The 27,919-nt window shown below is 51.2% G+C and overlaps 3 protein-coding genes across 12 annotated transcripts; all 3 read right to left on the reverse strand.

Annotated features, from left to right (window-relative positions):
• Window positions 1-281: 281 nt before the first annotated feature.
• Window positions 282-9,796, reverse strand: LPAR5 (lysophosphatidic acid receptor 5). Of its 4 annotated transcripts, XM_036910054.2 has the most exons (3): window positions 8,370-9,307; window positions 8,004-8,203; window positions 282-2,699 (listed from the first exon to the last, which is right to left on the reverse strand). In XM_036910054.2, the coding sequence occupies exon 3, from the start codon at window positions 2,485-2,487 to the stop codon at window positions 1,372-1,374; it is 1,116 nt and encodes a 371-aa protein (XP_036765949.1). In that variant the 5' UTR covers window positions 2,488-2,699; window positions 8,004-8,203; window positions 8,370-9,307; the 3' UTR covers window positions 282-1,371. The 4 variants fall into 4 exon arrangements, with proteins under 4 accessions (XP_036765949.1, XP_036765945.1, XP_036765950.1 ...); XM_036910050.2 differs by lacking the exons at window positions 8,004-8,203; window positions 8,370-9,307 and adding an exon at window positions 9,330-9,796; XM_036910055.2 differs by lacking the exon at window positions 8,004-8,203.
• Window positions 9,797-10,803: 1,007 nt separating this feature from the next.
• Window positions 10,804-19,402, reverse strand: ACRBP (acrosin binding protein). 4 transcript variants are annotated; one of them, XM_036910045.2, is made up of 10 exons: window positions 18,287-19,395; window positions 17,750-17,968; window positions 17,483-17,577; window positions 16,867-16,984; window positions 15,806-16,235; window positions 15,230-15,362; window positions 13,076-13,255; window positions 12,781-12,948; window positions 11,666-11,749; window positions 10,804-11,144 (listed from the first exon to the last, which is right to left on the reverse strand). In XM_036910045.2, the coding sequence occupies exons 1-10, from the start codon at window positions 18,324-18,326 to the stop codon at window positions 11,025-11,027; spliced, it is 1,587 nt and encodes a 528-aa protein (XP_036765940.2). In that variant the 5' UTR covers window positions 18,327-19,395; the 3' UTR covers window positions 10,804-11,024. The 4 variants fall into 4 exon arrangements, with proteins under 4 accessions (XP_036765940.2, XP_036765941.2, XP_036765943.2 ...); XM_036910046.2 differs by having other exon boundaries at window positions 17,750-18,029; XM_036910048.2 differs by having other exon boundaries at window positions 15,806-15,926; window positions 18,287-19,389.
• A 1,450-nt stretch (window positions 19,403-20,852) lies between these two features.
• ING4 (inhibitor of growth family member 4) lies at window positions 20,853-27,631 on the reverse strand. Of its 4 annotated transcripts, none has more exons than XM_036910061.2 (8): window positions 27,491-27,631; window positions 24,737-24,808; window positions 22,842-23,008; window positions 22,558-22,663; window positions 22,296-22,401; window positions 21,910-22,057; window positions 21,592-21,653; window positions 20,853-21,486 (listed from the first exon to the last, which is right to left on the reverse strand). In XM_036910061.2, exons 1-8 carry the CDS (start codon window positions 27,525-27,527, stop codon window positions 21,447-21,449), a joined length of 738 nt encoding a protein of 245 aa, XP_036765956.1. In that variant the 5' UTR covers window positions 27,528-27,631; the 3' UTR covers window positions 20,853-21,446. The 4 variants fall into 4 exon arrangements, with proteins under 4 accessions (XP_036765956.1, XP_036765955.1, XP_036765953.1 ...); XM_036910060.2 differs by having other exon boundaries at window positions 22,296-22,404; XM_036910058.2 differs by having other exon boundaries at window positions 22,296-22,404; window positions 22,549-22,663.
• Window positions 27,632-27,919: the final 288 nt, after the last annotated feature.

Raw genomic sequence — 27,919 nt, forward strand, 5'->3', positions numbered from 1 at the left:
CCATCTGCTCTTTGCTCCCTGTAAATTCTTCATGCCCAGCTGTGGCATAGTGCCCTTTTCCTCCCTGGAAAAGCCCACCCCCTCCTCCTGAGTGTGTGTGACTAGTTCCACCCGCACCTCAGGCTGCAGCTCCAGGAAGCCCCAGGTAGTTCCATTTCATATGCAGCTGCTCCTGGGGTCCCCAGGAAACCCCAAGCCTGAATGACTACAACTAACAATTGAGTTATGGAGCACTGCCCACTCCCCACAGTACCAAAATAAAAATGTAATGCCCTGGTAAGAAGTGACACACAAACTCTAATACTTTAGTACAAGCATGGTTCTCGGAGTGTGATCTGGGGACAAACTCTTTTAGGAAGTTCACGAGATCAAAGATATTTTCCTAATACTACTAGGATGTCATTTGTCCTTATCACTCTCATTCTCTCACAAGTATACAGTGGAGTTTTCCAGAGATTTCATGAAACGGGAGGACATTATTGCTCTCACAGCTAAGGGAGTGTGGCTTGTGTATTGGTGAAAAACATTTTAGTTTAACTATCTAATAAGTATTGGAAGGACAAAGCATAAGCAAAAGCTCTTTGGAATCCTCAGTTTTTAAGAGTGTAAAAGGATTGGAGACCATACGTTTGAGAATTGCTACTTCAGTATAAGGAATTTTCTCCTTAATCTAAATGAAGCAGCAGGGGCAGAGTGAGTGAGTTTAGGACCTAGAATGGAGGAGGCCTGGAAAGCAGGGTGAGGTGGGCTGACAAGGAATGCCCTATAGCAATGGGAACAGGGGACAAATCTTTGAGGGAAAAAAACCCTCTAACTCACAGTTTGTCCTGCCCACAACCATCCTGTGCTGGGTGTCAGGTCTAAGTTGTTACAAGTCACTAAAAGAGAAGGAAACCAGTTCTGTCCCTATTCAATAACCTCTTGCGTTACGCCTCAGGGCTGGGCAGGGGAAGCCTAGGTGGCAGTGAGAGTGGGTGGCATCCATCCTAGCACAGCTGTGGTCTATATCCAGGACACCCACTGTCTGCTCCATCTACCAGTTCTTGGCAGTGTTTCATGCCCCCACCGAGGGCGTTTCACCCAGTCGCCTGCCTCTGCATTGGCAGGCTCACAGCATCACTTCCTGCGTACTGGAAGGGGTCCTCCCCGTGCTCACCATTGCCACTAGTTTAAAGGTTATGTCCGCCAGCACGCTTCCTTCCCTGTGCCCCTCGCTCCCACACTTCGTTTTCTTCTGCATTACGAGCTCGAGTGCCACCCAGAAGTCCAAGTGCCCAATTCCCCACCCTCGTGTGCCCACCCTGCAGGTCTATGAGCGTGAGAGGCGGAGGGGTGCGTGTGGGCGTGAGCGCGCCAGCGCGAGCTGCGCTTTCAGAGAGCCGAATCCTCCGGGCACTGGGCGAAGGGCCTCCCAGGGCTGGAGAGCCCAAGCAGCCCCTGACTGGCGGGAGCCGGCCTGGTGCTGTGGGTGATCGCAGAGGGCCGGTCGGCAAGCGCGCTCTGAGCCCCGTTCGTGGCCAAGGTCCTGGCCCGGAGCGGAGTGCCCAGGCCGCGCAGGGTGTTGCGGAAGCCCTCGGCGCTGAAGTAGTACACCAGCGGGTCCAGCACGCAGTTGGCGCCGGCCAAGAGTACCATCACCATCAGCACCCGGCGCACTTGGTCGCGGGCGGCGTTGCTGGCCACCACCAGGTTGCCCCGCAGCAGCCCGTAGACCGCCAGCGTGGAGTTGTAGGGCACGAAGCACAGCAGGAAGATGACGAGGTTGGCCAGCAGGAGGCGCACTGTCTTCCGCCGCCGCTGGCTCCTCGTGGCGTCGGGCCGCGCCAGCGTCCAGAAGACGCGACCCGACGAGTAGAGCACGGCCGCCAGAGGCATCAGGAAGCCCAGCGCCTCCGCCAGCAGCACGAGCGGCAGCAGCCTGCCCTTCCACAGCTCGTCGCTGAAGCTCTCGAAGCACAGACGCACCCGGAGGCCGCGGTAGCCGCAGGGCGAGGGCCGGTGCACCAGCACGGTGGGCACTGCGAACACCAGAATGAGCGCCCACACGCCCAGACAGAGCAGCCGCGCTACGCGGGGCCGCCGCAGGTGGCGCAGCCGCAGCGGGTGCACGATGGCGGCGTAGCGGTCCACGTTGATGAGGGCCAGGAAGATGCAGCTGCCGTACATGTTCATCTGGAAGACGGCACCTGCCGTCTGGCACAAAAAGTCGGAGAAGGGCCAGTGGTGCAGGGCGTAGTAGGAGAGGCGCACGGGCAGCGAGAGGGTGAAGAGCAGGTCGCTGGCCGCCAGATTGCTCATGTACACACTCACAACGGAGTGCACGCGCAGCGCGCGCAGGAAGACCCAGAGAGCCAGCGCGTTGAGAGGCAGCCCTGCGGCCAGCACCAGGCTGTAGCCCACCATGTGCAGGCGGTGTGTGGGCCGGTAGTCAGGGCACCGGGGAACAGAGCTGTTGGTGGAACTGGTGGCCGAGGAGTTGGCCAACATGGTGCCAGAGGGAGGAGGAGCTAGGCTGGGGGCATCATGGGGCACAGTAAGGTCCTGGCATCGTGGCCCTATCCAGGGTGGGGCATGGAGGCTGCCCAGAGACAGTCCCAAAGCCAGCAGAGGCAGGGCATGGGAGTGTGGGCTGTGACTGCCGGGTAGATGGCTGCCAGGGCTTCAATGCCTTTGGACACCGCTTCATCAGCCGTGGAGACCTGGAATAGGAGAGCACGCCAGAATTCAAAATAATGCAAGGACAGGGCCGAAGACACAAATGTTCATCTAGCTAAACTGGCTGGCTTCTTGAGTCTTTTCTCAGCCTCACATCTCACTCCCAACCTTCCATCCGGCCAGAATAGCTTTCTGCAGTAGGGTTCTGGAACTCACTGTTAAATGCCCAGGCTGTAGAGTTATACTGCCTGGGCTTAAATCCTGGATATGCCAACTTGCCTAGTTTTGTCCACAGAAAAGTGACTTACTCTTTCTGAACCTCATTTGCCTTACCTGGAGAGAAAAAAGGACAGAGGTCCTTGCTTCATGAGGTTGTTAGATTAAATGAGATGATATATGTAATGTGCTGAAGTTGTAGTTATCTAATCTCTCTGCCTTCCATTCTTCTACAAATGCTTGCTGAGTCTTCAGAAGGTGCCAGGCATGTTCACAGCAGGGAACAAAATGATGGCCTTGCCCCCACCTACTTCACATTCCATTGAAGGGAGACAGGTAATAAAGTGCAAGTAAACAGATGTTATGTCAGGTAGGGAGAAGTACTAGGGAGCGACTGCCCTGGAGCAGGTGCTCTGCTGGCTCCCCATTATCTAAAGAATAAAGTTCAAATTCCCGAGTTCAGTACAGTCCTGTTCACCATTGCTCCAGTAAGGGCTGGGTCTGTGGTCAGAGCGACGTGGGTTCAGCCTGATTGTTCACCTCTCCAACTCTTTCTTCATCTGTAAACTGGTTTAATAACACAGTGGGGCTCTCCAAGGCAGACTGCACACCAGCACAGTCCTACCAGGCAGGGGGTGGCCCTATGGGCTGTGCTTTCCAGGTGCCTTCCAGGAGGGTCGACTCATGAGCTTCCCGGATGGGGTAAAGCAGACCACAGACCTCAGGAGAAGCCGGCAGACAAAGGAGATGGCCAAGACGGAGAGAAGCCAGAGTACAGGACATGGTCTCAAGATCCCACCTTCCTTAAAGCCTTAAGGCCACAGAAGCCACCCCTCTGTAGCTACCCCCAGTGCCTTCTCTTTGGTGTGTGTGATAAAACATACATAACTTAAAATTTACCATTTTAGCCATCGTTAAGTGTACCATTCAGTGACATGAAGGACGTTCACAATAGTAACCACTATTTCCAGAATTTGTAACATCTATTCTACTTTCTGTCTCTATGAATTTGCCTGTTTAGAAAATTCATATGAGTGGATTCATGTATCTGTCCTTTTGTGACACTTCAAGTTTTCAAGGTCAGTTCATGCTGTAGCATGTATCCAAGTTAGCAATCTTTTTTATGGCTGAATAACACATTCCATTGTATATATGTATACACATTTTGTTTAGCCATTCATCTGTCTTTTGGCTATCGTGAATAATGCTGTGGATATGGCTATCCACGTGCCATCTCAGGGAAACACCCTGAGCACTTATCCCAAAGCATTGGACTTCTTTCAAAAGGAACTGCTTAAGTTCTTACATGGACCCAAGCCTGAAATCTGCCTGTAACAAGTTTTCTTGTGGGTTTTTTGTTTGTTTGCTCTCCCTCCAACCACAACCACCAGCAGTCTAAGACTTGCAAGAGGTATTCTAGAGTAGTTAAAGGGAATACAAAATTTCCTCTGCAAAATACCCATGCCATCAATGAAAATACTACTAAAAAGGGGCTTAACCATACTGAAAAGCAAATAAAACCAGTTTCTTTTTCTGACACATGCCCCACCTCCCATGCTCCTTTGCTCCAGTCACACCATACTAATAATTTTGCACATATGTTGCTTTCAGGTCTCTACCTTTGCACATGCTGTTTCTTCAACGTGGAATACCCTTCCTCCCACTTTCCAACGGGAGAACCAGACATTTTTTTAGGACTCTGTGAAACCGTCCCTCACTTCCTGCCTGCCCTCCCCCTACCCCTACCCCACCCTCCCCATCCCCCTACCCCACCCTGTTCCCACGGATATTGTAATTAGCTGTTCTCAGTCGGCCTCTCCTACTAGACTATGAGCTTCTTACGGGAGGGGCTGTGGGCTGTGGCTTATTCATCTTTGTATCCCCAACACCTACCTCAATAAATGTCAAGTGAAAAAAATAGCTATCATTTATTGATCATTCGCCGCATCCCAGGGAATTGTACATGCATATCTCTAGTCCTTCCAACAGCCATTTGAAGCAGGCATTTATCTTCATTTTTATAGGAAATGAAACAGAAGCTTCGGAGCTCAGTCAATGAGCAGCAGAGTCAGGATTCAAACCCAGGGCCACCTGGCTCCAAAGCTGTCCAGTGCCACTTCCAGCAAGAGATGAGGACAGACGCCTCCCAGAGCCCATCTTTCCTGGCCACCTATATGAAATCCCTGCCCATAGATAGCATTGTTTTACTACCTCATTTGTCCATTTCAAATATATACTTTTTAATAACCCAGTTTCTTTCTGCCACTTCAAACACTAGTAATAGACTCATCTTCCTCATGACACTACACGACCCTCTACAATGTCCCCTTACCTACTAACCACTTAGTTTGCTGCTCTGAACTCCTTGGGTTGTTTTATGTGTCCTTGTTCCATTTCCCCCATTAGTTGGGAAGGTCCGGAGTGGGGACCACATCTTCCACTGCTTTTCTTCCCAAGCTCGCTAACACTTCAGTCTCTACTTGGCAAGCACTTGTGATGTTCAGTGGCTCACTGGCAGGAATTCTGCCCCCTACCCCATGTCCACCCATCCTGCAATCCTGTTATAATATCTCTTGTATGAATCCAATCAACTAACCACTTCTTGTCCAATTCCTGACTATCTTGTCCATACGTATAACTCACTTAGTAAAAGACCATGTCCCTTGAAAGGCCTGTTTGGAACAGCTTGCATTAAAATTTCAATAACAGTTTATGCTATAATTACAGTAACACTTTCTTATTCTTTTTTTTATGATTTTTTAAAATTAAGCTATCATTGATACTTAGGTCTCTGCCTGTAACAAGTTTTCTTGTGGGTTTTTTGTTTGTTTGCTCTCCCTCTAACCACAACCACCAGCAGTCTAAGACTTGCAAGAGGTATTCTAGAGTAGTTAAAGGGAATACAAAATTTCCTCTGCAAAATACCCATGTCAGCAATGAAAGTACTACTAACAAGGGGGCTTAACCATACTGAAAAGCAAATAAAACCAGGTTCTTTTTCTGACACATGCCCCACCTCCCATGCTCCTTTGCTCCAGTCACATCATTCTAATATGCCTCTCTCCTGCTGCCATCTTTAATCTCCCACTCTCTTATTCTTAACCATTATTTGGAGAATCAATAGCTCCTTGTAACTAGGAGACAAATACTAGAAACAGAATGAGTGAATAAATTATTATTTCCCAAGTATCCCAGGTCTTTCACTGTAACAAAGTTACAAACCAAAATGCATTAGGTAAGCTGCTACGTAAAGGTAAGATAGGAATCCTCTAGTAGAGCTGATGGCGATGCACTCACGACTCAGTTCCAGAGGGAAGACGTCCCTGGATTTCTTTACAGTGGAGTCTATTTGTCAAAAATCACCACTTTCTGACAGGCTCCCATGGAATGACCTGAGCTGAGTGCTGGGAGCTGCCAGGCCCTACCCTGGTCCCCACCCCATCTGCCTGCTTCCCTGGGGCTCCTGTCAGTGGAGCTGAATGGGCACAGTGCCAGGCCAGATGGCAAAGATGGGAGAAACTGCCAAAAAGGGGGTGAACAGGAAACGGGAGGAGGGCTTTAGGTGTGGGGGAGGGGTGGCCTGGGCCCTCTCCACAGTCCTGCCTGGAGGAAGAGGTCAAGTTATGGGGGAAATGTACAAAGCAGAGGAACAGCAGCTGCCCCCAAAAAGAATGAACACTGGAGTTTCATTTCAGCAAGGAGAAAGAGGGACATGGAGGCCCACATAGGCTCAGTAACCTTGACTAACCTTGCTCCAAGGATGTGGTGACAAGCATACCACTACACATATGTGTACGTACATGCAAGATATAGGTGCACTAAGAGATGTGCATGCATGGTCCCTAGTAACATAGAAGCCAAGGTATATATACCCCCAGTAACACACAAGAATGCGCACGCACTGCAGCACAGACAACTGGGCCAGAGGAGGAAGGGCAGACATAGCCCCTGGCCTAGGGACATCCATATTCTTATGCAGACAGACAGACAGAATCAGACAACTTTGGGAGCAGAGACCCCTGCAGCGGTGTACTAACATATCCCAGCCCCCAGATACTGTAGGACGAAGAAAGCACCGCACACACAGAGGCCCCGGGGCTGCCCCGTGTCATCACCTCCCACCACACCACTCACGCAGCAGAGTACACGTGGCTGCTTGCCTCCTCCCTGGGCCTCTGTCCTTCAGCTTCCCAGGCACACATCTGGACCCAGGTTCCTTATGTCCTCAGGGCCTCTTGGACCTGTCCCATTGCCCTCTGAGCTGGGCTGGGCACCACTTTTTGCTGAGATAAGCCAGAGGGGCAGGGCTATTTTCTGCCATAGGCAGGAAGTGAGAATGAAAGTCAGACTAGGCAGGAGGCAAGATCGTGACTATTCCCTCCCTCTCTTCCACACAGCCTGCCCGTGGCATTCACCCTTCTGGCTCTGACCAGTGATGCAGAGGGAGCTGCAGAGAAAGGAACAGGCCATGTGGTGGGGGTTGGGGGGACAGTGATGGGGGCAGGGAGGGGAGAGAATCACCTCTGCTTTGTCCAGCTTCTTCCTGCCTGCCACCCTCTCCATGCAGCCCCCCTGCCCCTCCCACACATTCACCAAACACCTTGTTCTCTCTTCCTCTCCTCTTTTTAGTAATTCATTCACATCTTTCAGAAGTTTGAAATGAACTCAGATCTCCTTCATCTTCCTTGCCCCAGAAGATGGTTCTGGAACAGCCCCAAATTCATTTAGATTCTGGAGGCCACATGGCCAGGCCCTCAGGCAACTTTGAAAAGAGGCACCTTTACCCACAGAAGGCTCCAATATAAAGACCTGTTCATATCTGTATATTCAGATGCCCCAAATGGCTCCAAACTGTGCTGGGCCTGCAGCAGAAGCTGAACGCATATGGAGGCTTTTCAAGCAGCTCTCTGGGGACACAGATGTATCCTGCTCATAGCTTGTCCTGGGACTGAGGGGTCTGTGGGGTGGAGATAGTACCAGTCACCAGGGTGATTGGATGCTGCCTCCCGCCTCAGGGGCCACCTCCTTGCCAAGGACAGGAGCTCTGGCACAGGCCCCCTCCTTCCTGGTCCAGGCCTGCTCTGCTTCCTCCAGCCCAATTCCTGCTCCAGCCTCTCCCCACTCTTCCCCACCTGAGCCTCTCTTCCTGCATTTGCATCATCATCCTCAGTTGTGTCTTCTCCCTCCTGGGGTATTCTGACCTCCTCTCTCCCGGCATTTCTCTCCTGGAAACAGGCAGAGAGCAAAGTCGGCCTGCAGCTCCACAGTTAGTCTCCCAGTTGTGCGGGTCACCTGGCCACCTGCATATCTCCCTTCATCCTGCTTTCCAGAGCTGGAAAAACAGGAAATAGAGTCCCAGTCAAAAGAAGTCGCTTGGTGGGGGTCAGCCCTCCACAGCCCTGTGCTCCAAGTGGGCTGTGAGCCTCTCACCCTTCTGGTGGGGCCTGGATGGTGTCATTGCTTCCGAGGAATCTCCTGAGCCTCTTGGCCCCACTGACCTTGCTCTGAAGTCAGACACCACTTGGCATGCACCACTGGCTGCAGCCCTCACCCTTTCTGCTGCTTCCCCGGGGGCCTAGGCATGCAAGGTTTCTGTGTCACTGAGGTAGACTCCAGGGCAGTACGGGGAGAGGCAATGACGCAGCAGCCTCTGGTGTCTCCGAGAGGCCAGGAGGTGAGGTTTATAGGCATGAGTAAGTTCCTGTTTCCCCTTCAAGACTTGCCTCCACCTCCCCTTAGGGCTACAGCTGCAGCTTGCCCTAAAAGGAGCTGCAGATACACCTGGCGGGAGGCCCTCTCCTTCATGGAGGTCCCCATAAACATAGGTAATAGGCAGGCAGCTGCCCTCATGAGCCACCTACTATCACAGCCGTTGGAACGCTGGAGACCATCTTGTCTAATCCCCTTACGTGGATGAACACACTGGGTTAAGACAGTGTCTCTCCAAGACCCCGTAAAATACCTCTTGGACAGCCAGAAAGGATAACCCCAAGAACACATGTGCACCAGTGGATTCATTAGTGTACTTCAGCCAGATTATTTCATTGTCATCCAGCAAGGGGCCTGGGCCTGGGGGCTGAGTGGTCGGGGGGTTAAGCCTTATCTGAGAGTGGGAAAGGGTAGGAAGCCTCTACTGAGGCCTTCCTAAGTGGCCTTGGAAGTCCCAGGCTCAACATGACAGTGGGGCCGAATGGGTGGAGGGGGTACCCCAGCCTCTAGCTGCCCCCATGTGGGGGCCTCAAGTCCAGTGTGCTGGCTGCCTCCTCACCCAGCAGTGTCCAAGCGGGTCTGTCTGCTGGAGGCAGCCCCTTTTAGCTTGTTACTCTATTCAGAGAGGTTTCCTGGGGCCCATGGCCCACCCTCACTTCCATCCCCACCCATGTCCCCCTGTTCCTAAAGGAGGGGTGCTGCCCCTGGCATCCCCCGGAAGGTTCAACCTGCCCATGACACCCCCATACCTGAGCTCCTTGCGGCTCTGCCACTGCCCCCAGCCGGCTTCCGCTGCCTGTTTGGGCTGGGCTGGTAGGACCTGCTCCTGGCGGGTGGGGACGCACCCACCTTCTCCGCAGATTCCAGCTCCTCACGCTCACGCTCACCCAGCCCCGCACGCGGCAGGGAGAGAGGAGGAATCAGTGCCCTCAGCGGCCCCCACGGACTGGCCGGTAGATCGTAACACTTAATCCAGCCCTCTTGGTGCCTAATAACTACCCCCGCCCATGGCTCCCACGCTCCCCACGGTTTCTGGGAAGTCTCACTGGCACACCCACCCGCTGGTGCCAGATGACTAACCCACCAGCCTTCCACTGTGCTCACGGGTTCCCCTGGGCGTCTCTTTCTCTGCTGAGTTCCGGCAGGTGGCTTCGCTCCAGCCAGTCATGGCTCAGACCTCACCCTGCCCAGGGCCCCTCTGCCCCACTGGCTGCTACTGGGCCCTCTCAGGGCAGAGAGCCGACAGCTCCTCCATCACTGCGGTTAATACCGGCCGGATGGTTCCTTCTCACCTCTACTTCCCCTGGGGGCGCGGGGCGGAGCTCACAGGAAAGCCTCAGGTCTCTGCACCAGAGCGGAGCCCCTTGTCCTCTGAATCAGTAGGGCTGCGCATGTCGCCCATGCTCAATGCACAAAAACAAGGTAATGTTTTTGAGTGTTTAGAGTGATAGGTGAGAAAGGTTATTGTGGTCAAGTGAGTTTGGAAAATACTCGGTTAAACAGGTTTCTGTGTTACAGGACTTCTCAGAACCTTTACCATGCCATGAGATTGGCCTGTGTTGACTGAAGTGGGGTGGAGGTTACAGGGTTGAACTAGTGTATTTTTGTGCATGTTTGACCTTTTCCATAACAAACAACTTTTAAAAATGTTGATAATCACTGTGAACCTATAGAAGAGGGTGAGACTATACAGTCTCCCAAACATGTGTGTCCCCAGAACACATTCTGGGAGATTCCAAGTCATTTAAGGCCATTGCTGGAGCCATACCTCAGTGCATGTTGTCAAGGTGCAGCCATCCCAACCGTCCAATCGTCTGGCCCATTACTGGACGGCAAGTCAAGGGCGTCCTAAGCTCCAGCCCCAGCTGCTTCCTCCCTCCTGATCAGGTGCAATTCTGCCCTGCCTCCCTCATACCATCTCAGCCAGCCTCTGGCCTTTGTCTTCCAGAGGGACAATCCTACCCTCAGATTGCCAGGCCCAGGGCTTCAGAATAAGGACACACACCCCTGTCATGGCCCACATGATGCCTAGGCCCCTGGCCATGGCCTTCTTCAACCCAACTGATTTCACAGACATTCTCCCAGCAGCTGGCTGCTTCCCCACGTACCATTCTCATTCTCTCACCTGCAAGGGGATCCATAGATCCCAAGGGTTGGAGGGTTGCTTCCCAAGGGGCAGGATGGCGGTGCTGGGGATGGGATAACCAAAGTAGGCCACACAGGTTGAAAATAAACACTTTATGCAAAGACATCCCTTTCAGGAGGACAGAGTTCCCACCATGGACTTCTCTGGGACTGCTGCCCAGCCAGGGGGAAACCCGAGTAGGGGCCTGGTAAGAAACCCACTAGGGGCAGCCAGGAACCAAATTGAGAGATGGTGTCTAAAAGCAATGGAGAATGTGGAAAGGTCGGGCTGGGGTGGGGACAGGACAGACCCCGGCTCATCAAGCTTGACCTAGAGTCAAGGTGCTAAACTCCTGGCTCCACTGAAGCACCACGTTCGCACTCTTGGCATGGGTGAGGACACTGTACGTCTCGTTCTGTAGACATCTCATGCGGGACACCTACACAGGGGTTGGGTACATGGCTGTGTCACTGAGCCAGGAGCCAGAGGTGTGGAGTGGGGGAAGCGTCAGGCATCCCATGAGTACCAGAGGAGGGCAGGCACGGGCACAGGGCCGCAGAGGGAAGGACATGTGGGTTTTTCAAGCTACAAGAGGCACCAAGTCACCCAACCCCCTACTTTTGGAAATGAGGAGGATGAGGCTGGAGGAGGAAGTGACTTATTCCAGGCTGCCTGTAAGAGGAGGCAGGACTCAGACCCCAACATCCAGTTCCCAGCCCATCTGTGGCTCTTCCCCCAGTGCTGGCAGCATCCCTCCAAGGCCCCTCTGCATGGGAGGCCTTGCTTTCTCCAAGACAGGAGGAGTGGAGGACAGAGGTCTGGTGGAGGCCTCTACCCAGAGATTCGAGTCACAACTGCTCTGCATATCTCTGCTGCTCAAGGGGGGGCCCTCAGAATAGCCCCACATGTGCTGACCCACTGAGGGGCTGCTGGGATGAGTGGGCAGGGTGGGGGGCTTACCTTCCGGTCCCGATTTCTCATCAGACACTGTTGGCTTTTGAAGGAACAGTAGTTTGGGTACTGCACAAAGTCTGTGTCACAAATCTAAGCCAGGAGCCAGGGATGGGGAGGTGGAAGATATCAGAAGCCTTCCAAGACACCAGTTCCCAGGCAGTGCCTGCTGTGGCTGAGCTGGGGAGGGGTGTGGCCCTCAAGAACCAGATCTTGCACACTGGGTCCCCCCTCTGAGGAAAAGGCCATTGTCCCCTCTGCCTTTCCCATCCCACCCCTGGTCACTGGCCAGTTGCTGGAAGAAGCCATGAGCTGGGGAAGGGAAGCAGCTGCCCTGCTGGCCAGCTTGCTGGGAAAGCAGCTGGGAATGGGGAGCAGGAGGGCCCAACTCCCGGTCCAAGCTCCGGGAGCCTTCTAGAGACGGCTGAGTAAGGGAGAGAGCAGACGAACCTCCAGTGACCTCGGGTGAACCACTGCCCCCCTTGGCCCCGCCTCCCCACCTATAAGTCTAGGGGAGTGGCGAAAATGATTTCTGAGATCCCCTTCCAGATCTAGGGGTCTGAGGACAAGAGCTGGCCTGGGACCCCTCAACTCAGCCCCCAGCCCTTTCTTAAGCGACCTCTATTCTTCCTTGCCTTGATTTTTCCTTCTAAACCTCAGAAGGGAGGGACACAGAGGAGGTAAATTTGGGGAAAGGGGACCAAAAGTGGTTCCACTGATCAGGGAAAGCCTGGCAGCTTCCGCAGAGGAGCCTGCCCCACTGAGGCAGGACAGGACTGATCACCAGGTCAATGGTCCCTCGGGCATCACCGTAGTCATGAGTTGTTGAGTATACCTTTGGCCCAGAGTGGGAAGTGACTTGACCAAAGGCCCTCAGGGAACCTGCAGAGCTGGGACCAGAACCTCTCTGCCTCCCGCCTCCCAGTCTTGCACTCTGGCACCCCTCCCGATTCCCACTCCCGTGCCAAACACAATCCTGCTCTATTTGGAGTGGGGGTGTCTATTGGAGAGAGGCAGGAAGCTAGGTAAGGACTGGCTCCCAGGCCCTCTTCCTCACCCTGGGCCCCCTAGAGCAGTAACTGGGAGGAAGTGGGGCAGCGCTGAGCTTGGGGGCAGGCTCTGACCTTGGCGGGGAAATCCCCATCCTGGAAGCTAAGGAACTCCGTCTGGAGCCAGCCAGCCACTCGACTATCTTCACAGCCGTTCATGGCTAACCGGGCACACCAAAAGTCCATGCGGAGCCCGCCATACAAATCCAAACCATAAAAACGGCCTGCTTGTGGGTTCCCTATCTGTGGCACAGGGGACAGGAGTCAGGCGCAGGCCGCTGCCCTCCTGCAGGCCTCCGCCCTCCTGCAGGCCTCCCTGCCTGTCCCGGTGGATTGCGAGGCCCCCTACTGCAGGCCACCGTTGGGGTACCTGGTTGCCGATGGACATTCTCTGGGATGAGAGCAAGGGGCTGATGAAGGGTGTTTTGTGGGAGCTGTCACAGTGCTGCCGCTGCAGGTTGGCCTCCGAATGGCACTGCTCCAGCTTCAGGGAGCAGAAGTCACAGAGGGCACAGGGGGCTGTGTGTCGCCGCCCAAGGCTGTCACAGACCTGGGGCCGGAGTATGGTTGAGAGACGGAGGCTGAGGCCCTCCCGCCCTGGCCAGGCAGGGCCATCCCCGCAGACCATCTTTTCACTAAGGTCCTTCACAAGGCTTCTCTGGTTTTTCTCCCTGCACCCCTCCCCAAGGGCTCCTCAGGGACCTCGCCTCAGCTCTCTGTCTCTTCACCCTTCCTAGATGATGATTGATCTACTCACAGGTAATCTTCATCTCCCTGCAGGTGATACCCGAAGCTTTATCTGTTCTGATCTCTTTCCTGTGCTCCAAATCCTCACTGCCAAATAGCTGACAGACGTCTACCATTGGGTGACAACCACAATCACCCCTAACTTAGGCTGTCTGAAAAGGGCTCATAACCCTGCTTTCTCTTGCATGCTAATGACAACACCAATATTTACAAAGAGTTGACACAGTGCTAGGCACCAGCACTACAGATGCTATCATCTCATTGGGTCTTTACCACAACCCTGTTCTAGCACAAGTACTAGTAATATCTCCATTTGACTGATGAGGAAACTGGGACTCAGCGAGGCTGAGCAACTCGCTCAAAACCACATCTAACAAATGGCAGAGCTATGTCCCAGCTAACTCCCAAACTCACTCTCTGCCCAAGCACCTACATTCAAAACCTCCGAGCTCTTGAAAGATTTTCTTCCAAGAGGAGTTGCTGCCTTCTAGCTGGACACCTGCAAGGCTCTTCCTCAGATTCTCAGGAGGGTCTCTGAGCGGCATCCTCCTTCAGCAGGGGTCAGCACACCACAGTACACGAAATCGTTTACACTGCTGTGTGTCCTCCCACAACAGCACATTGGGGAGGTGTCATCATGTCCCTGACCAAAATTGTCATTGAATCCCCTTCTCCTACCAAATTAAATTTAAATGCCTCAGACTGCCCTTCCAGATTGGTCACATCAGGACCCTTACTATCTCTTTGGCTCGAACTCTTGCTGCTCTACTGCAGGTCAAATGGGCTCCTTATCAAGCCCTAAAATCCAGCAAGCGCTCCAGGGCTCTTGGACTTCCTATGCTTAAAACAAAACAAAAACAAAAAACCTCTCCCCAATAACTACCACACTCCTTTTGCTATGCGCTGAATCCCTTATGGCTCTCAGCCCCCGAAGGGCAGGAGCAGTGCACCATCCCTGGTTCCCTGCAAAGTCTCTTCTCTTTCTTGCCTCAAAGTCTTTGCACACACTAGTCCCTCTAGCAGGAACCTTCCACCAAGCCCCTTCTTTTGCCTGCTTAGCCGGGTTTACCTACAGGCCTCAATTTAGGCATCAGTTTCTCTAGTAAACATTCTCTGAGCTTCCCACCTGCTCTCCCTGCCCTTTGTCCTTACCCATCACAGCATTTACCCCTCAAATTATTCTCCTATTTCCAAGTCTGTCTTTCCCAGGAAAGGACAAAGGATTGGATTTAGTGCATTGCTAATATCTCAAATATCTAGCAGAGTTAGTACTCTGTAGTAAAAAAAAAAATCAGTATTTGTTGAACAAATGGATGAATGGATGGCTTACCACCTCTCAACAAACACTTGCGAACTTGTATTATTTGAAAGACTGAAGGCTACTTTCCTGGGAATAGGATTTGCTGCATGCTGAGGACACATTGAGACTGGAATCTCTCTACAGATCCCTGGAATGGGTGCTATGCCCCCTCTGGAAACGAGAGCTACATGTAGGGCAAAGCCAAGTACCAAAGATGGTCAACTAGATCAGGAGATGACTCGAGCCTAACAATTCAGAGAGCTGAAGAACGAATCCCCGACTAGACTGGATTCCACACTAGGTCTTGAGCTTCCTCCTTTAAGATGAGCTGGAGATGTTCTTCCGAAGAATGGGTTCTCTCCAACAATGCCTCATGATTTCATGGCTATCCCCCGGGGTATACCCCTCACCCCGAGGGGGGTGGTTTAGTGCCAAGCCCTGTGAGGGTGTACCCACTAAGCAGCACGGTGGGCGTACCGGCTTCCCGAAACCGAGGATCTCCTCCTCCATGTACTGCCAGGCCTTGGCCGTGGGGGTCACAATGCAAGTGTTCTCTATAATCGAATAGCACAGCACCAACAAGGCTTCCACGTGGGGCAGCTGCAGGAGGCTGCAAGGAGACAGCACTGGCTGCTGAGGATGGCCCAGAGGGCTGCGGCAGAGAGCCACGTCTGCTCCCGCCCCCTGCCCTCAGCAGCTTGGCCTGGTCACACACATTCAGCATGCCGGACGGGACTGTAGAGGCTCCAGACCAACTGCCTCCTTCTACAAATGAGGAAATAAAGTCCAGAAAGGGGAAGTAACTGAGATTAGCAGAGCGAATCAGGACCAGAGACAGGATCACAACTCAAGCCTGGCAGCTCCAGGGCTCACTCCACTACGTCCCTTAAGGAAGGAGCGTCTGGGGCAGCGCTTGAGCCAGTGATGAGGTGAGGCAGGCGTCGGTAGGTGCGCCTAAAGCCCAAGCAGGTCTAAGTGAGTCTGGAGGCTTCTCACTCCCAAAGAAGGCAGCGGGGAGGGCAGGGCTGGTGGGGGAGCCAGAACTTCCTGTACCTGCCAGGGCTCCCATTTCTCCAGATGGAGTCGTCATTGTATACACCATTCAGTGGATCCATTTTCTGGGCTGAATGAATGAGCTCCTGGATGTTCTCCATCATCATAGGAGGGGACTTCACTTCCCGCACCCGTGGAGTGAATGGCAAAGGGTTGGAAGATACAAATTCAGGCTGGAACTTGGGCTCTAAATTTGACTGTAGCCCAGACCGAGTCTCCAGTCGCTCCTCTGTCCCCTGTCCTTCCTCCTTCTTTCCTTTCTCCTCCTGCTTTTGCTCCTTCCCCTCCTCCTGCTTATGTTCTTGCCCTTGCTCCTGCTTGTGACCTGACACTTGCTCCTGGCCCTCCAGGGACAAGGAGGACTGGGGCAGCTCTTCCACGCTGCTGTTGAGCCGCTCGGACCAAGGCTGGAAGGCCTGTTGCTCTGTGGCTGCAACTGGGTTTGGGAGGGACCAAGAAAGAGAACGTGAAGGGAAGGCCAGGCTTCTGGGTCCCATGCGTCACTGATTTCAGAGGGACACACGCATAAATACAAACGCAGAGAAAAGGAGCCCAAACCACACACAGTCAAGTGTAAAAACACAAAAGGGTACGAATATCAAAAGAGAAGAGTATTGCCACGGCAGTTTTGGCAGTTTGTGTCACCTTTCGGCCCCCCTCACAAAGGCTCCTCCCTAACCTTCACCTCAAATGCCACCTATTGTTCCTCTCCCTTAGGAAACACCTAACATTCTGAATAGCTAGGCAACTAATCCTTTCTACAGTGAAGATACTAGCTTATACATGTCCCAGAACTCTTCCAAATGCAGGACTGTTTTGGGAGCTAGGAAAATTGGAATCAGGACACGACTGTGATTGATGTCTGAAGATATTCTGGGACAGGAAAGCCCTAACCTGCATTCATAAAAAGCAGGCCCTCCCTCTGTAAATAGCTGCCTGCCGCCACCTCCCACCCCACTCAACATTCTGCCCCTCTCCCTACCACAAGGGCCTGAAATGTGGGGCTCTGAGAACTCGGAAGCAGCTGCTGGCAAGTCTCCCGGGTGCTGGGATGGTCTCACCTGTGGCGTTTGATGAGGTGGGGGAAGTCATCGTGGTAGGGGGCATGGAAGTGAAAGAGTCTATTTCCTTGGGAGCGTTAGGTGAGAGAACTGAGACTGGCTGGGAGCATCGGACTCTCTGCAAGAAGAGGAGGAATGTGGCCATGCCTTCCCCAAGGGTGGCCTTCCACACCAGCGAATTCCTCAGTCCCTTCCCAGCGTGTCTGCTCTCAGTGCGTCATCCCTGTTCCTGGGCAGGGATGAAGGGACAGATCCCTGCAGGAACCCTCCAGACCTGCAAAAGGGATCCCCTGCAAGATAAAACTCCTGTCTGGACCATACCCCTGTCTTTGCTCTTTCCCTTTTAACTTGAATGAAATCACTGACCTGTTAGAGGAGTTGAAGGTTTTATCTCCTTGCCTCCTCCCGTCCCTCTTCCCTACTTTTCTTACAATAACAGGATTGTCCTGATAGTTTGAATGCCCACGGTGAGACTGTGTTCATGCACAATCTGGGTTAATGATTGGCAAGCTGGCAGGTAGAGAGGACTTCAGGATAGCCTCGTGCCAACCCCTCACGGCCTCTGCTTCTCCCTTGGCCCTGGGACACCAGATTCTCCCTTCGTCCTGGGCCTCACCTTGGCATAGTACACGTGGTTGGAGCAACGGTACTGAGTAAACTGGCAGAAGGACTCAAACCTGGGGGCATAAGGGAGGTCGGAGCAGACGGCGCCTGCGAAAGGGTGGGGTGGGGATGAACACACATTGAGCAATCCCCTCCCGGAGGCGCAGCCGCCTCCTTGGGTGTGGAGGGGAACGCGCGGGCTCAGGGGACGCGCCAGCCATGTCCGGTCCCCTGTCTTAAGTGAGCACAGGGCTGACTGTCCTACTAGCCGAGCCCTCACCGTCGGGCACCAAGCCGTGGTTTTCGTACTGGTCCAGCTGGACGATCACGGGGTTCCGGCAGCCGCGGGTTGCGCGGAAACGGCAGGTAGTCTCTGCCTTCCAGGCTGGGGTCAGCCGCGCGAAGAAGCGCTCATATTCGGTGGGAGAGAGGGGGCTGCCCGGAGCGGAGGCCGAAACTGAATCCTGGGCTGAGGCACGTCCCGCAGTCAGGAGCAGCGCTGCGGGGCGAACAGGCGGAGGCATGGACGGACTCCCAAACCCGCTCGGGCCCTGGATGGACTGGCAAGTGGGACCCTGTGCAAATTAGGAACTGGGGCGTCGGGCCCGCGACCCCTGCTGATCAAGGCGCAGGGGGGAGTGCAGAGGCAGAGGCACATGTCTGACCGACCCCGGGGGAGGTGGGGAGGGACGCGGAAGCCTGGGCGCAAACCCAACGCGGCCACCGCGAGCGAGCGGCTCCGACACCGCAGGGGAAGGGTGCCCGGGGGCAGAGGGCCGACCCGGAGGACGAGACTGAGCCGGCAGGAGCCTCTCACCCTTCAGGAGTGAGAGAAGGAAGCCGGCGGCGGGCCTCATGGCCCCGCCCGGTCAGCCCGCGTTTCCTGGACCGCAGCGGCCTCCAACGAGCCAAGCCAGGGAGCCGGCGGGCGCGGGCTCGCCGACGGCAGGGAAGGGCGGCCGCGACGTCACAAAGAGCTGGGGGCGGGGCCTCGGAAACCGACGGGGGTGCCGGGGGCTCCGCGGACGGCGGCTGCTCTTCCCCGCCAGCTTCCAGCTCCGGAGGATGAGGACGGCGAGCGATCGCTGACGCAGCGCCTTGGATGGAGTAGGTCCTTTATGTGTATTGGCTTATTTCATTCCCCAAGTTATCCCATAAAGGGGATGCTCTTTCTACTCCAGTTTTACAGGTGATGGGAAACCTGGGCTTTGGGAAACAGTTTGCCCAGTAGGTGGGGATGGCTGGATGTCAGCACAGGCAGGTAGAGACGGAACGTACAAAACCAATCAGGGTCCACCTCAGTAGGGACTAGAGAGGAAGCCTCCAGGTAAGAAGTGAGCCAGAGGGGAAACAGGAGCAGGGGCAGGACCTGCAACCAATACAGGATTGTATATCAACGGGCACTTCAATTAAAAAAACAGAGAGAGTAGGATGGCAACAACAGAGAGGAAGGAAAGGAAGATGGACACGAACATAGAAGAGGTGGCACCAGGTTATCTCAGAAAACAAGCCAGACAAAACACCAGAAGAGGAGCTCTGTGACACTGTAGGAGCTTTTCTGAACCCCACCTCACTCTTTAAGTTCAGGGAAAGTAATTTCACAGAAAATGAGTGATAGAAGAGTACCAAGGTCAAATCCCATGTAAGATTATCATAGAAAAACCGTAAGAATAACATTACTACAGAGAATGAAACATACCAGAGATATGTGCCATGAAACAGATCAAGACAACCATTTCAAATAAGCTAAAAGACATTATGAACATGATATGACACATGAAAGAACATAAATCAGAATTAGAACTAAAACTCAGAGGTGAACAGAACTCAGGAATTAGGATGAAAGGAAAAAAATCATTATTCACAAAGACTAAACTAGAAGTACGCAAGAGCGAATAAACAATAGATAATGCCATAGATAGAAGATGAAAAAAATTTTTTTAATCAAAAAGAATAGATAAAAAGGATTAGAGAGTCACTGACAAACTCTGGAAATAAGATAAAAAGGTAATACAAGTCTTTGGGAAAAAAAACAAAGCAAGGGAACAGCACAAATACTAGAAACTATTCAAGATTTTCCTGAATAAAGAAAAACTTAAAACTACATATTCAAAGAGCATACAGCAAAGCTGAGAATACAGTGCCAAAATGACCAGTACCAAAACATACTATATTCTAGTAAAATGACTGAACTTCAGAAGGAAAAAAATATTCTTTGGGCATCTAAAATAAACACACACCACTTAGAAGGAAAAAATATTAGCCTATTGATATACTTTTTAGGAAGAGTTGTATTTGTTGTATTTTTTAAAATATACGTGGTTTTGGGAGGAGATTTCCACTTCTCTGCTCACGCCGCCATCTTGGCTCCAAAGTGATATACTTTTTAACAGTAATACCTTTTGCCGAAAGGAAAGTATGAACCCAGCAAGAAAAGACTTTAAGTGTAAAGGGCACAAACTGTTATCAACATGCAAGATCTCAGAGAATACTGTTGCCAAGCTTCCTTCCTGGAGATCTACTAGAAAACCAACTTCAGACAACCAAGAATGACTTAAGGACTGGAGATGAGTATTAAATACAAAATTACTTACAGAATTAAAACTACATAAGGACTAAGAAGGCATATGGTATACAATGATTCCATGCCCTGACAATGTAGATTTACTAAAAGGTTTTGTAATGAGGTGGTGAGTGGTAAATGAATTTGCAAAATATTTTAAAAATATTTTAATTAATCATGTTGGTGGTAGCATTGCTATTCTGAGAGTGCTTTGTGTGTGAGATAAATGAGTAATTATGAAATATTTTATCATCTTCTGTGTCCTTGAAAACCAGCATTCTTGATATGGAAGGAGCCAGAAAATTAAATAAATCAAAATTTAAATAAATTGAAAATTAAGTAAAAGCTCTTTATCTTGAAAAATAAAGAGCAGTGTTCAGGTGAGGAGGCACTCAGGTGTGAGGACAGCTCAATGGATGGAAGTGGTTTCCAAGTTTGGGGTGGGCAAGATAATCCACTGGTTGTAGGGGAAAAAATGTCTTTGTTTTATGCTTAAAATAAGAAACCAAGTTAACATTTAGTATAATAGTACATGTATAAAATACAAATACACATTTATTGGAAATTAAGTGAAAGATGTATGGAGAAAAAAATGCACAACTTAAAAAGTTCTGGAAACCCCTGGTCACACCCCTCTAGCCAGCTTTCTCCTTCCCAAGTTGAGAAGCTGTGGATTCTGGTACAAAGGTACCACTTCTGGTCCCATGTCTCGTTTTACTTCTGGTATGTCATCCTGTTGCTTCATCCAACCCAAAGAATACAAAAAAAAAAGGCTTAGTGCATGTCCTAAAATAGCATCTCTGCAATAACCACAGCTGGCCAGCATGTATAGCTTTTATTCACCTACTCAAACTCCTTTACATGTGAGTGCTCTGCATTCCACTTTGCCCCCTCTCCCATTCACAGGCCAGGATGAATCCTTGTGGCACAGAGGAAGGGTGCTCCTTCGACTAAGGCAAGGCCCAGATGACAGGACCCCCACCAGAAAAAGCAGGGAAAGAACAAATAAAGTTCACCACACCGCGGCCCCCCAGGGGGTAGGAATTAGAAGGTGGGCAAGTGCTCCCACGCCCTTGCCCCAGTCCTCAAATACAAAGCAAGGGGAGTAAAGAGGACCACCTCTCAGAAATACAGCACCAACATCAGCATGGAGGCAACAGGGCGGTGGGCAGGCCTGCTTCCCTCTGAAGGCGGAGGCTGCTGCATGGAGCACATCCCATTAGCGTGCAGCAGCCCTGCCTACCAGGGTGTGGACGCAGCCTCAGCACCAGGAGTGGGGAGAGGGGAGGAAATGGGATGATAACATGGCACCAGCCACTCTTCCCAGCCCCTAGCCCCAGCACAGGCATTCCTCTCTCCACCAGCCCAGGTCAGGGGGTATGGAAGAAATTGTGTTGGAATCTGAGGCTCTTATCTATTTCTTCTTCCGTTCTTGGGAGCAGCGTGGGCAGAACCTAAAAGAAGATGTGACAGAGAAGCGGGGAGACAGTGGGTGAGAGGGGGCCTGCCCTCCCCTGTGCAGCTGAGGGCAGGCCGGCTCCTCACCCTCACTCACTCACCATTTCCCCCGGGGCTTGGTTGTTAGACCCACACAGGCAAAGTGGAACCACTCGATGGAACACTGGAAAAGGAAGAGGATGGGGGACAGAGGTCAGGGACCAGGGCAGGACAGAGGAAAGAAAAGAAGCCCCCCTACAGGTTCCTGACGAGCATTCCCTTACTCTGTCCCTTTGCAGAAATGTTGGAGGTCACAAGGCCAACCAACTCCAGTCACCTTCCTCCTACCCTGAAGTCCCACCAAGCAACCATTTTTCCCCTCTTGTACCCACTGCCTTCAGGTCTCCCACACTCCCCCATCCAGAGGCAAGGGTTCTCACATCGGGGTTATCACAGCCAATCATCTCTCCATAGGAGACCTGGTGACAAAGGCAGTAGGTGGGTTCGTTGGGATCCACAGGCATATCCAACACATCAGAGGGGTGGACGCTGCCAAAGGTCACTGAGGGCATCCCGTACTCAGGACTTCTGCATGCCAAAAGGAAGAGGAAGTGTCATCGGCAGGAAAAGCTACCACCTCAGACTCTCAGGGGTGGCAGGGGATCCTGGTGGGGCACTCAATTTGTGGCTTCTCCTCTCCAGTCAGCAGTTATCAAAACGATAAGAAGAGCTACTGGCACGGAAGACAGAGAAAGTGGTGGGGCGGCAGGGGGTAGGGGGCAGGAGACGAGAGTCCTTCAGGCGACATGGTCCCTCAAACACTCACGCGCGCACAAGTTTTAACTTCTTCTGGGCAGCCTTGGGGGCCTCCTCGTCAGAGTTCTTCCCTTTGGAACGAGCACGGGCAGCTTTCTTCTCCTTTTGGGTCCGGCCTTCTAGGAAAGAGGGGGAATGCCAGAAGGCAGGGAGACGGAAAGACGGGTTAACTCTTCCTTCTTCCCCCTCTTTGCGGCCCAGCGACCCTCCCTCAGCTGCCAGCCGGCTTCCGGCCCACCGCTCATCGCCCGCCCCCTCCTCACTCTTTTTGCCTTTGCTGGAAGAGCTGTCGTAGTCACTGGACTCAATCTGCTTCTCCTTCAGATCAGCCTCAAAACGGGCCAGGTCTGTGTCCAGTCGCCGGATGTGTTTGTCCACCTGGGTGGGAGGCACAGAGAACGAAGAGGTACAAGGCTGGTTCCAGGAAAAGACGACTGGCTAAGGCAGAGTTCTATGGATCTCCCAGACCCTACACAGATCCCGACACAGCTGACGGAGGGCTCTAGGCCCCTAGGATTAGATGGGAGGAGGTGGGGAGCTGTGAACAGGGCCATACCATCTCATAGGTCTGCATGGCAAGCTGCACCTTGTCGTCACCAAATTCCTTGCATTTGCCATAGGCTTCCTGGATCTGTTTGAGAAGGGCCAATTTTTCCTCGGAGCTCAGGCTGCGGGCGCTACTCATATACTCAGTGGCCAACTTGTCAATTTCAGCCTTCAGGTCTACAACAGAGACAGAGGCCTGGTCACAATGGCCCCTGAGTGGCTAGGTGAAACACACTTCTTCCTCTTGCTCCTTGGACTTTATTCTTTGACCACCATAACCTTCGAACTAAAATGTACTGAACGTTCACAGGTACCGTGTCATGTACTCAAGTAATGCAACATATTGACAATATTTGTCCTAAAGGCGCCTTCAGGTGCTGAGAACATTGCTATCATAGCTGGAACTCAAATTATTGACGCAGAACGAGGGAGCCTTTGCATACCTCACTAGCGTGAGGTCTATTTTTGTTCATGTCTGAAGATGCTTCTTTGCAGTGCTTGCTGCCGCTGGAACCATAATTTCTGTCTCAAAGGCCGCCTGGTTTCTCATTTCATAGACTCCTCACAACAGCTGCGAGGGCTGCTCACCAGGCTGGCTCATCTGCCACTGCTGGCTTCTAGGTCTGCACGTCTACCACTCATCTTTCAAATTAGACCCTAGCTCATTCATGGAACAGTTCTTCTCACGCCTGCCCTATTTTGCGCATCATTTGTAACTTGCTTATTTTTCCCATCACCTTTTTTCTGTTTTTTCATCTTAGATATTGCTCAGAACATTTTAATTTTGGAAGACTGGTGATGTGCCAAGACACTGTGACTGCAGATGTCTACCACCTAGTATCTGGTAGGGCTCATAAAAAATGTCGAAGGAAAGAGACACAAGTATGACTGTGACATGGCATAGTGACTGATAACAGGAGGGATCGTTGTGCACACTATGGTTACACCCCATTTCACTGACAGCTCTTGGAGAAAGCTGAAAAAGCCTGTCGTTTGATAATCTCCAACTGGTCTTTCTGTGCATGAATTCAAGAACTGGGTGTATTACGAAGAAAGCAAGCTGGTTCTCAGCATTTGGCAGGCAGTTCTCAGGGGCCTATGTTCAGAATTTTAGATGCTGGTCACCTTTTCATGCATAAACTTACCCGGAATAACTTAAATCAGAGCTTTAGGTATCCTAACACCAGGTTGTTACATCTTCGAACATGGCTACATAAGGATGGAAATTAAGACCTATGTGTCCTTGAGCAGGTATGTGGGGGTAGCTCCAACAGACATCTCTGGCCTTGAAGAGACCATCTGACCATTGTAGTGTAGCCTCAGGCTCCAAGTGAATGCCTCCACACAGCCATGCTCATTCAAGTTCCAAGAAAGGCCACAGATGGTATCTAGCACTTCCGTAAGGTTGAAGAATATAGTGCCTGTAGAGATCCTGGTGTTAATTGTTGCTTTTCCTTCTTTTTCTCCTTCCTTTTTACTTAAGAACTTCTCATGCAGCGCAGCTGTCTACCACCATGAGTTGCACTCTGAAGTCACACTGTAATTTGTGACGGTAACAGTAACAATCCAGTGGAATAGACATTTTAGTCTTCTATAAATACATTGAACATGGAGAACGGAATTGATTCTAGACTTGGTTTTTTTTTTTTTAGTTCTTCTTAAAGAATATATAAAGAACACAGCATCTCTGAATTCTTGAGGCACTGTCATAAAACTCCATTTGTTACAGAAAAGCTGACATAGAAATGTGGATCATCGTTACTCTCCTTCTAAGAATTGTGAGAGAGTAAAATGAGGGAGAGAAGTCCAGTTCCCCAGATCAGATCAGACATGGGAACACTGAACAGAGAAGGAAACCCACCACACACACTCCCTGTACCCATGGGCTCCTTACTCTGTACATACCCTCTGTTCTTTGGTCCAGGTCCCTCATGAGCTGAAAGTTTCTTTGCAGTTCAAAGGGTAGGTTTTCAATACCTAGGGAGTAGAGGAGAAACTTACTGGACTTCACAGGCCTTATAGCTGCTTTTGAACTACAGCCTTCTTCACACCACTGGACCTATCAGGGACAGCATTTACCCTTCCTTTCTCAGAAGAGGCTTGAGTCTGTGTCTCTCCACAGTTAACCTCCCCATCTCTGCACAGCTTTCCCACCCTTTCCCCTTCAGGGACTTCACAAATCAGCCCTTCCTTTCCCTTGATCTTCAATCTCTCCCTCCAAGTTCCTTGCCCTCAACTTACAAATACCCTACTGGTACCCTCTACCATTCATCACACATGCTTCAAATCTGCTCTCTATATAGTAGTTACAATGTTCTTTTAAATGCAAATCTGATCAAGTCACTCTCCTGCTTATTACCTTCTAGTAACTTCCTGTTGTACCATTCCTATTCTGCACTTACTGGCCCTTGCTTACCCCCACACCAGCCTTACCCCATGTCAGTCCCTCTCTGTGCCCTGTCTGCTGTGGTCATACTGGCCTTCTCTAAGTGCCTCCAATTGGCCAGCACTCTCCCTGCCACTTGGCTTTCCATATGCTGCTCTCTGCCTGGAATGCACTGTCCGGTCTTCTTCCCACCCCTACCATACATCTTGGCCTACTAAATTCCTGTCCATTCTTCAAAGTTCAGCTCAAGCCTGACTTCCCCACACTCTAGCAAGTACCCTGGATTATGCTACACAAATTATTCTACCGCTACCCTTTTTGACATTTATCCAACTGCAATTAATTAATTGTGTAATTGGTTATTTGGTATCTGTCTCTCCAGCCCTCCGGAAGGGCTGGGCATGTCTGTCTGCCTGTTTCCTAGGGTTGAAAACTTTAACTTGCACACAGAGGGTCCTCAATAAGTACTTGAATAAATAAATGAACACTTACGTCTTTCCCAAATAAGACAAATCTCTTCCCATGACTCCACTTCAAACTTTTAAAAATGTCTCCACTGCTTTAACCTATACAGGTCTGCCAACCACCAGTTCAGAGATTATTTTAAGTCACCAATGACTTACCAAGCCAAATGGTCTGTTATTATTAGTCCTATCCTAAAAAAAGTCCACAGCAGTTCACACCATCTTTACCCCGAGTTAACTTTCTTCCTCTTTGGAGTCCAAATCTCATCATACTCTTTCTGGCAATTGCAACATTGATATTTCCTTAGCCTGTCCCTTAAATGTTAATGTTTTCTTGAGGTGACATGTTAATCCTCTCATTTTCTCACTTTATTTCCCTGAATGATCTTGGTTTCACTTACTCTCATGGATACACTAACCATTCCTATGCATAAGTCTAAATTAAACATATTGTAGTTACTCCTGAATTTTCCTATCTTGTTGATGATACATTGTCTATCTCACTTCCCAAGGAGGAAATTGGAAGTCCCCTTAGATTCTTCCTGTCTCTCAACCCACTCATTCAGTCCATTCTGTCATATTTAACTCCTATATACTACCACTCCCTGAGATCACATTATCTATGCCCTGGACTGTTACTGCTAATCCATCTCCCTTCTAATATTACCATGCTCCAGCTTACCATACATGTTATTTTCCTTTATAGAAATCACTCTATTTTAAAAAGGAGTTCCTTCCTCACTATTTAAAATGCAAGCTTTTGAGCTTGGCTTAAAAGACCTCACCAAATCTAGCCCGAGCCTCTTTTCAGTCTCACTTCCCAAATCTGCCTTAGAGTCCTATATATCAAACACTCAGACCTCACTTGGCCCTGACTTCACTACAGACCCATTATTTTTGCTGTTGCTTTCTCCAACCTGCAGTTCCCTTTCTCTCTCCACGCTGGCAAATAAGCACTCAACTTTCAAAATCTATTCAAACCTACATACCCAGGCAATTAGCCCCTTCTTCTCCAGTGTTATCATCTACACTTTTAATGTATTCCTATTATGTCACCTGTCACACCATCATAATTATTTATTAGCAGAATCTGTTTCCTAGTAGACTAGGAGCACATGAGGGCAGGAGCTGTGTCTTACTCATTTTTGTGTGTACCTGCCATTAAGTCTAACCCATAGCAGGACTTCGATGAATGAATGAAAAGAATGAATGAATGACTCCAACACTAAGACAGATGTAAGTGAATAGGGTGACAGGCTCTGTGAAGGAGTGGGTTACACAAATGGCATCAACATTAACATCAGATTTCCATTTGATGGGGACTGGATCTCTACTCAAGAAGAGAGGCATCTGGTTCACCACCCGACAATGGACACTCACAACCCGCCATCCCCATGAGCAGCAGCTTCTGAGAAAGGACAGAACAGAGCAGCCGCGAGCAGGTCTTTGTCGCTGCTCCAAATGGCAGTGGGTGAAATAATAAAAACGACCGATTCTGATCGAATGGGGTGGGGGTGAGGATCCTGAGGCTGGAGACCCTGAAGGTGGGGACAGCAATCATCTTCCAGGCGATGCCCACAAGCCCTCCAAAAGACCCACCGCGCAGCCCCTCCCTCGTCTACAACCAGAGCCAGGCCTCGACCCTGCTGCCCCGCCCCCTCATTCTTCCCAACCTCCAAAATTTTCTCCCACGGAACCCCTCCACGACTGTGACCTCCTAGCCCCCAGGACTTCAGGGCCGTACATCTTCTCGCCCCGATACCCCCACCACTCTGTGACCCCTGACCCCCCCCTCCAGCCTGCTCTTACTGTCCAGATAATGTTCCAAATACATCCCCGCAGCCATCTTGAAGCAAAACAAAGCAATTTCCGATCCACCCCGGAAGGGACTGAACAGCGACAGGGGCCGAAGCTATTATTCTTGGGAGAGCCTTTCCGCCCTTAAAAGAACTTCCGCCCTTAAGTAGATTACCCGCCGACACATCCGCCCGGCGTTAGAAGCCAGGGCTGCCCGTACCTCGAGGTGGCTTTAGGCCGCTTCCGCCCTTACCCCAGTCTGCGACCGGGCCGGCGTGACGTCACTTCGAGGCGCCATTTTGCATTCTGTAGCAAACTTTTTTCCCTCCAAAACGGGAAGGGGCGGTAATGAGGAAAAGAACCTAGTCTCTTTAGGATTGTATTGTATAAATATCCCTATTCACGCAACTGTTTTCTTTTTTTTTTTTTACCTTTTGCAGA

This window comes from Manis pentadactyla, chromosome 14 (genome assembly GCF_030020395.1).
Source record: "Manis pentadactyla isolate mManPen7 chromosome 14, mManPen7.hap1, whole genome shotgun sequence".
NCBI lineage: Eukaryota > Metazoa > Chordata > Mammalia > Pholidota > Manidae > Manis > Manis pentadactyla.

Bases quoted from the DNA above. Each gene is read 5' to 3' on its own strand.
- ING4 (XM_036910058.2), bottom strand. From the start codon at position 27,527: ATGGCTGCGGGGATGTATTTGGAACATTATCTGGACA. The intron at 24,809-27,490 runs GTAAGAGCAGGC...TCTACTCCCTAG, and splicing joins TTTGGAACATTATCTGGACA to GTATTGAAAACCTACCCTTT. The intron at 21,487-21,591 runs GTGAGTGAGTGA...ATCTTCTTTTAG, and splicing joins ACCAAGCCCCGGGGGAAATG to GTTCTGCCCACGCTGCTCCC.
- ACRBP (XM_036910045.2), bottom strand. From the start codon at position 18,326: ATGAGGCCCGCCGCCGGCTTCCTTCTCTCACTCCTGAAGG. The intron at 16,236-16,866 runs GTGAGACCATCC...ACCCAGTTGCAG, and splicing joins CACCTCATCAAACGCCACAG to CCACAGAGCAACAGGCCTTC. The intron at 15,363-15,805 runs GTACAGGAAGTT...GTCTCCTTGCAG, and splicing joins AGAAATGGGAGCCCTGGCAG to CCTCCTGCAGCTGCCCCACG.
- LPAR5 (XM_036910050.2), bottom strand. From the start codon at position 2,487: ATGTTGGCCAACTCCTCGGCCACCAGTTCCACCAACAGCTCTGTTCCC.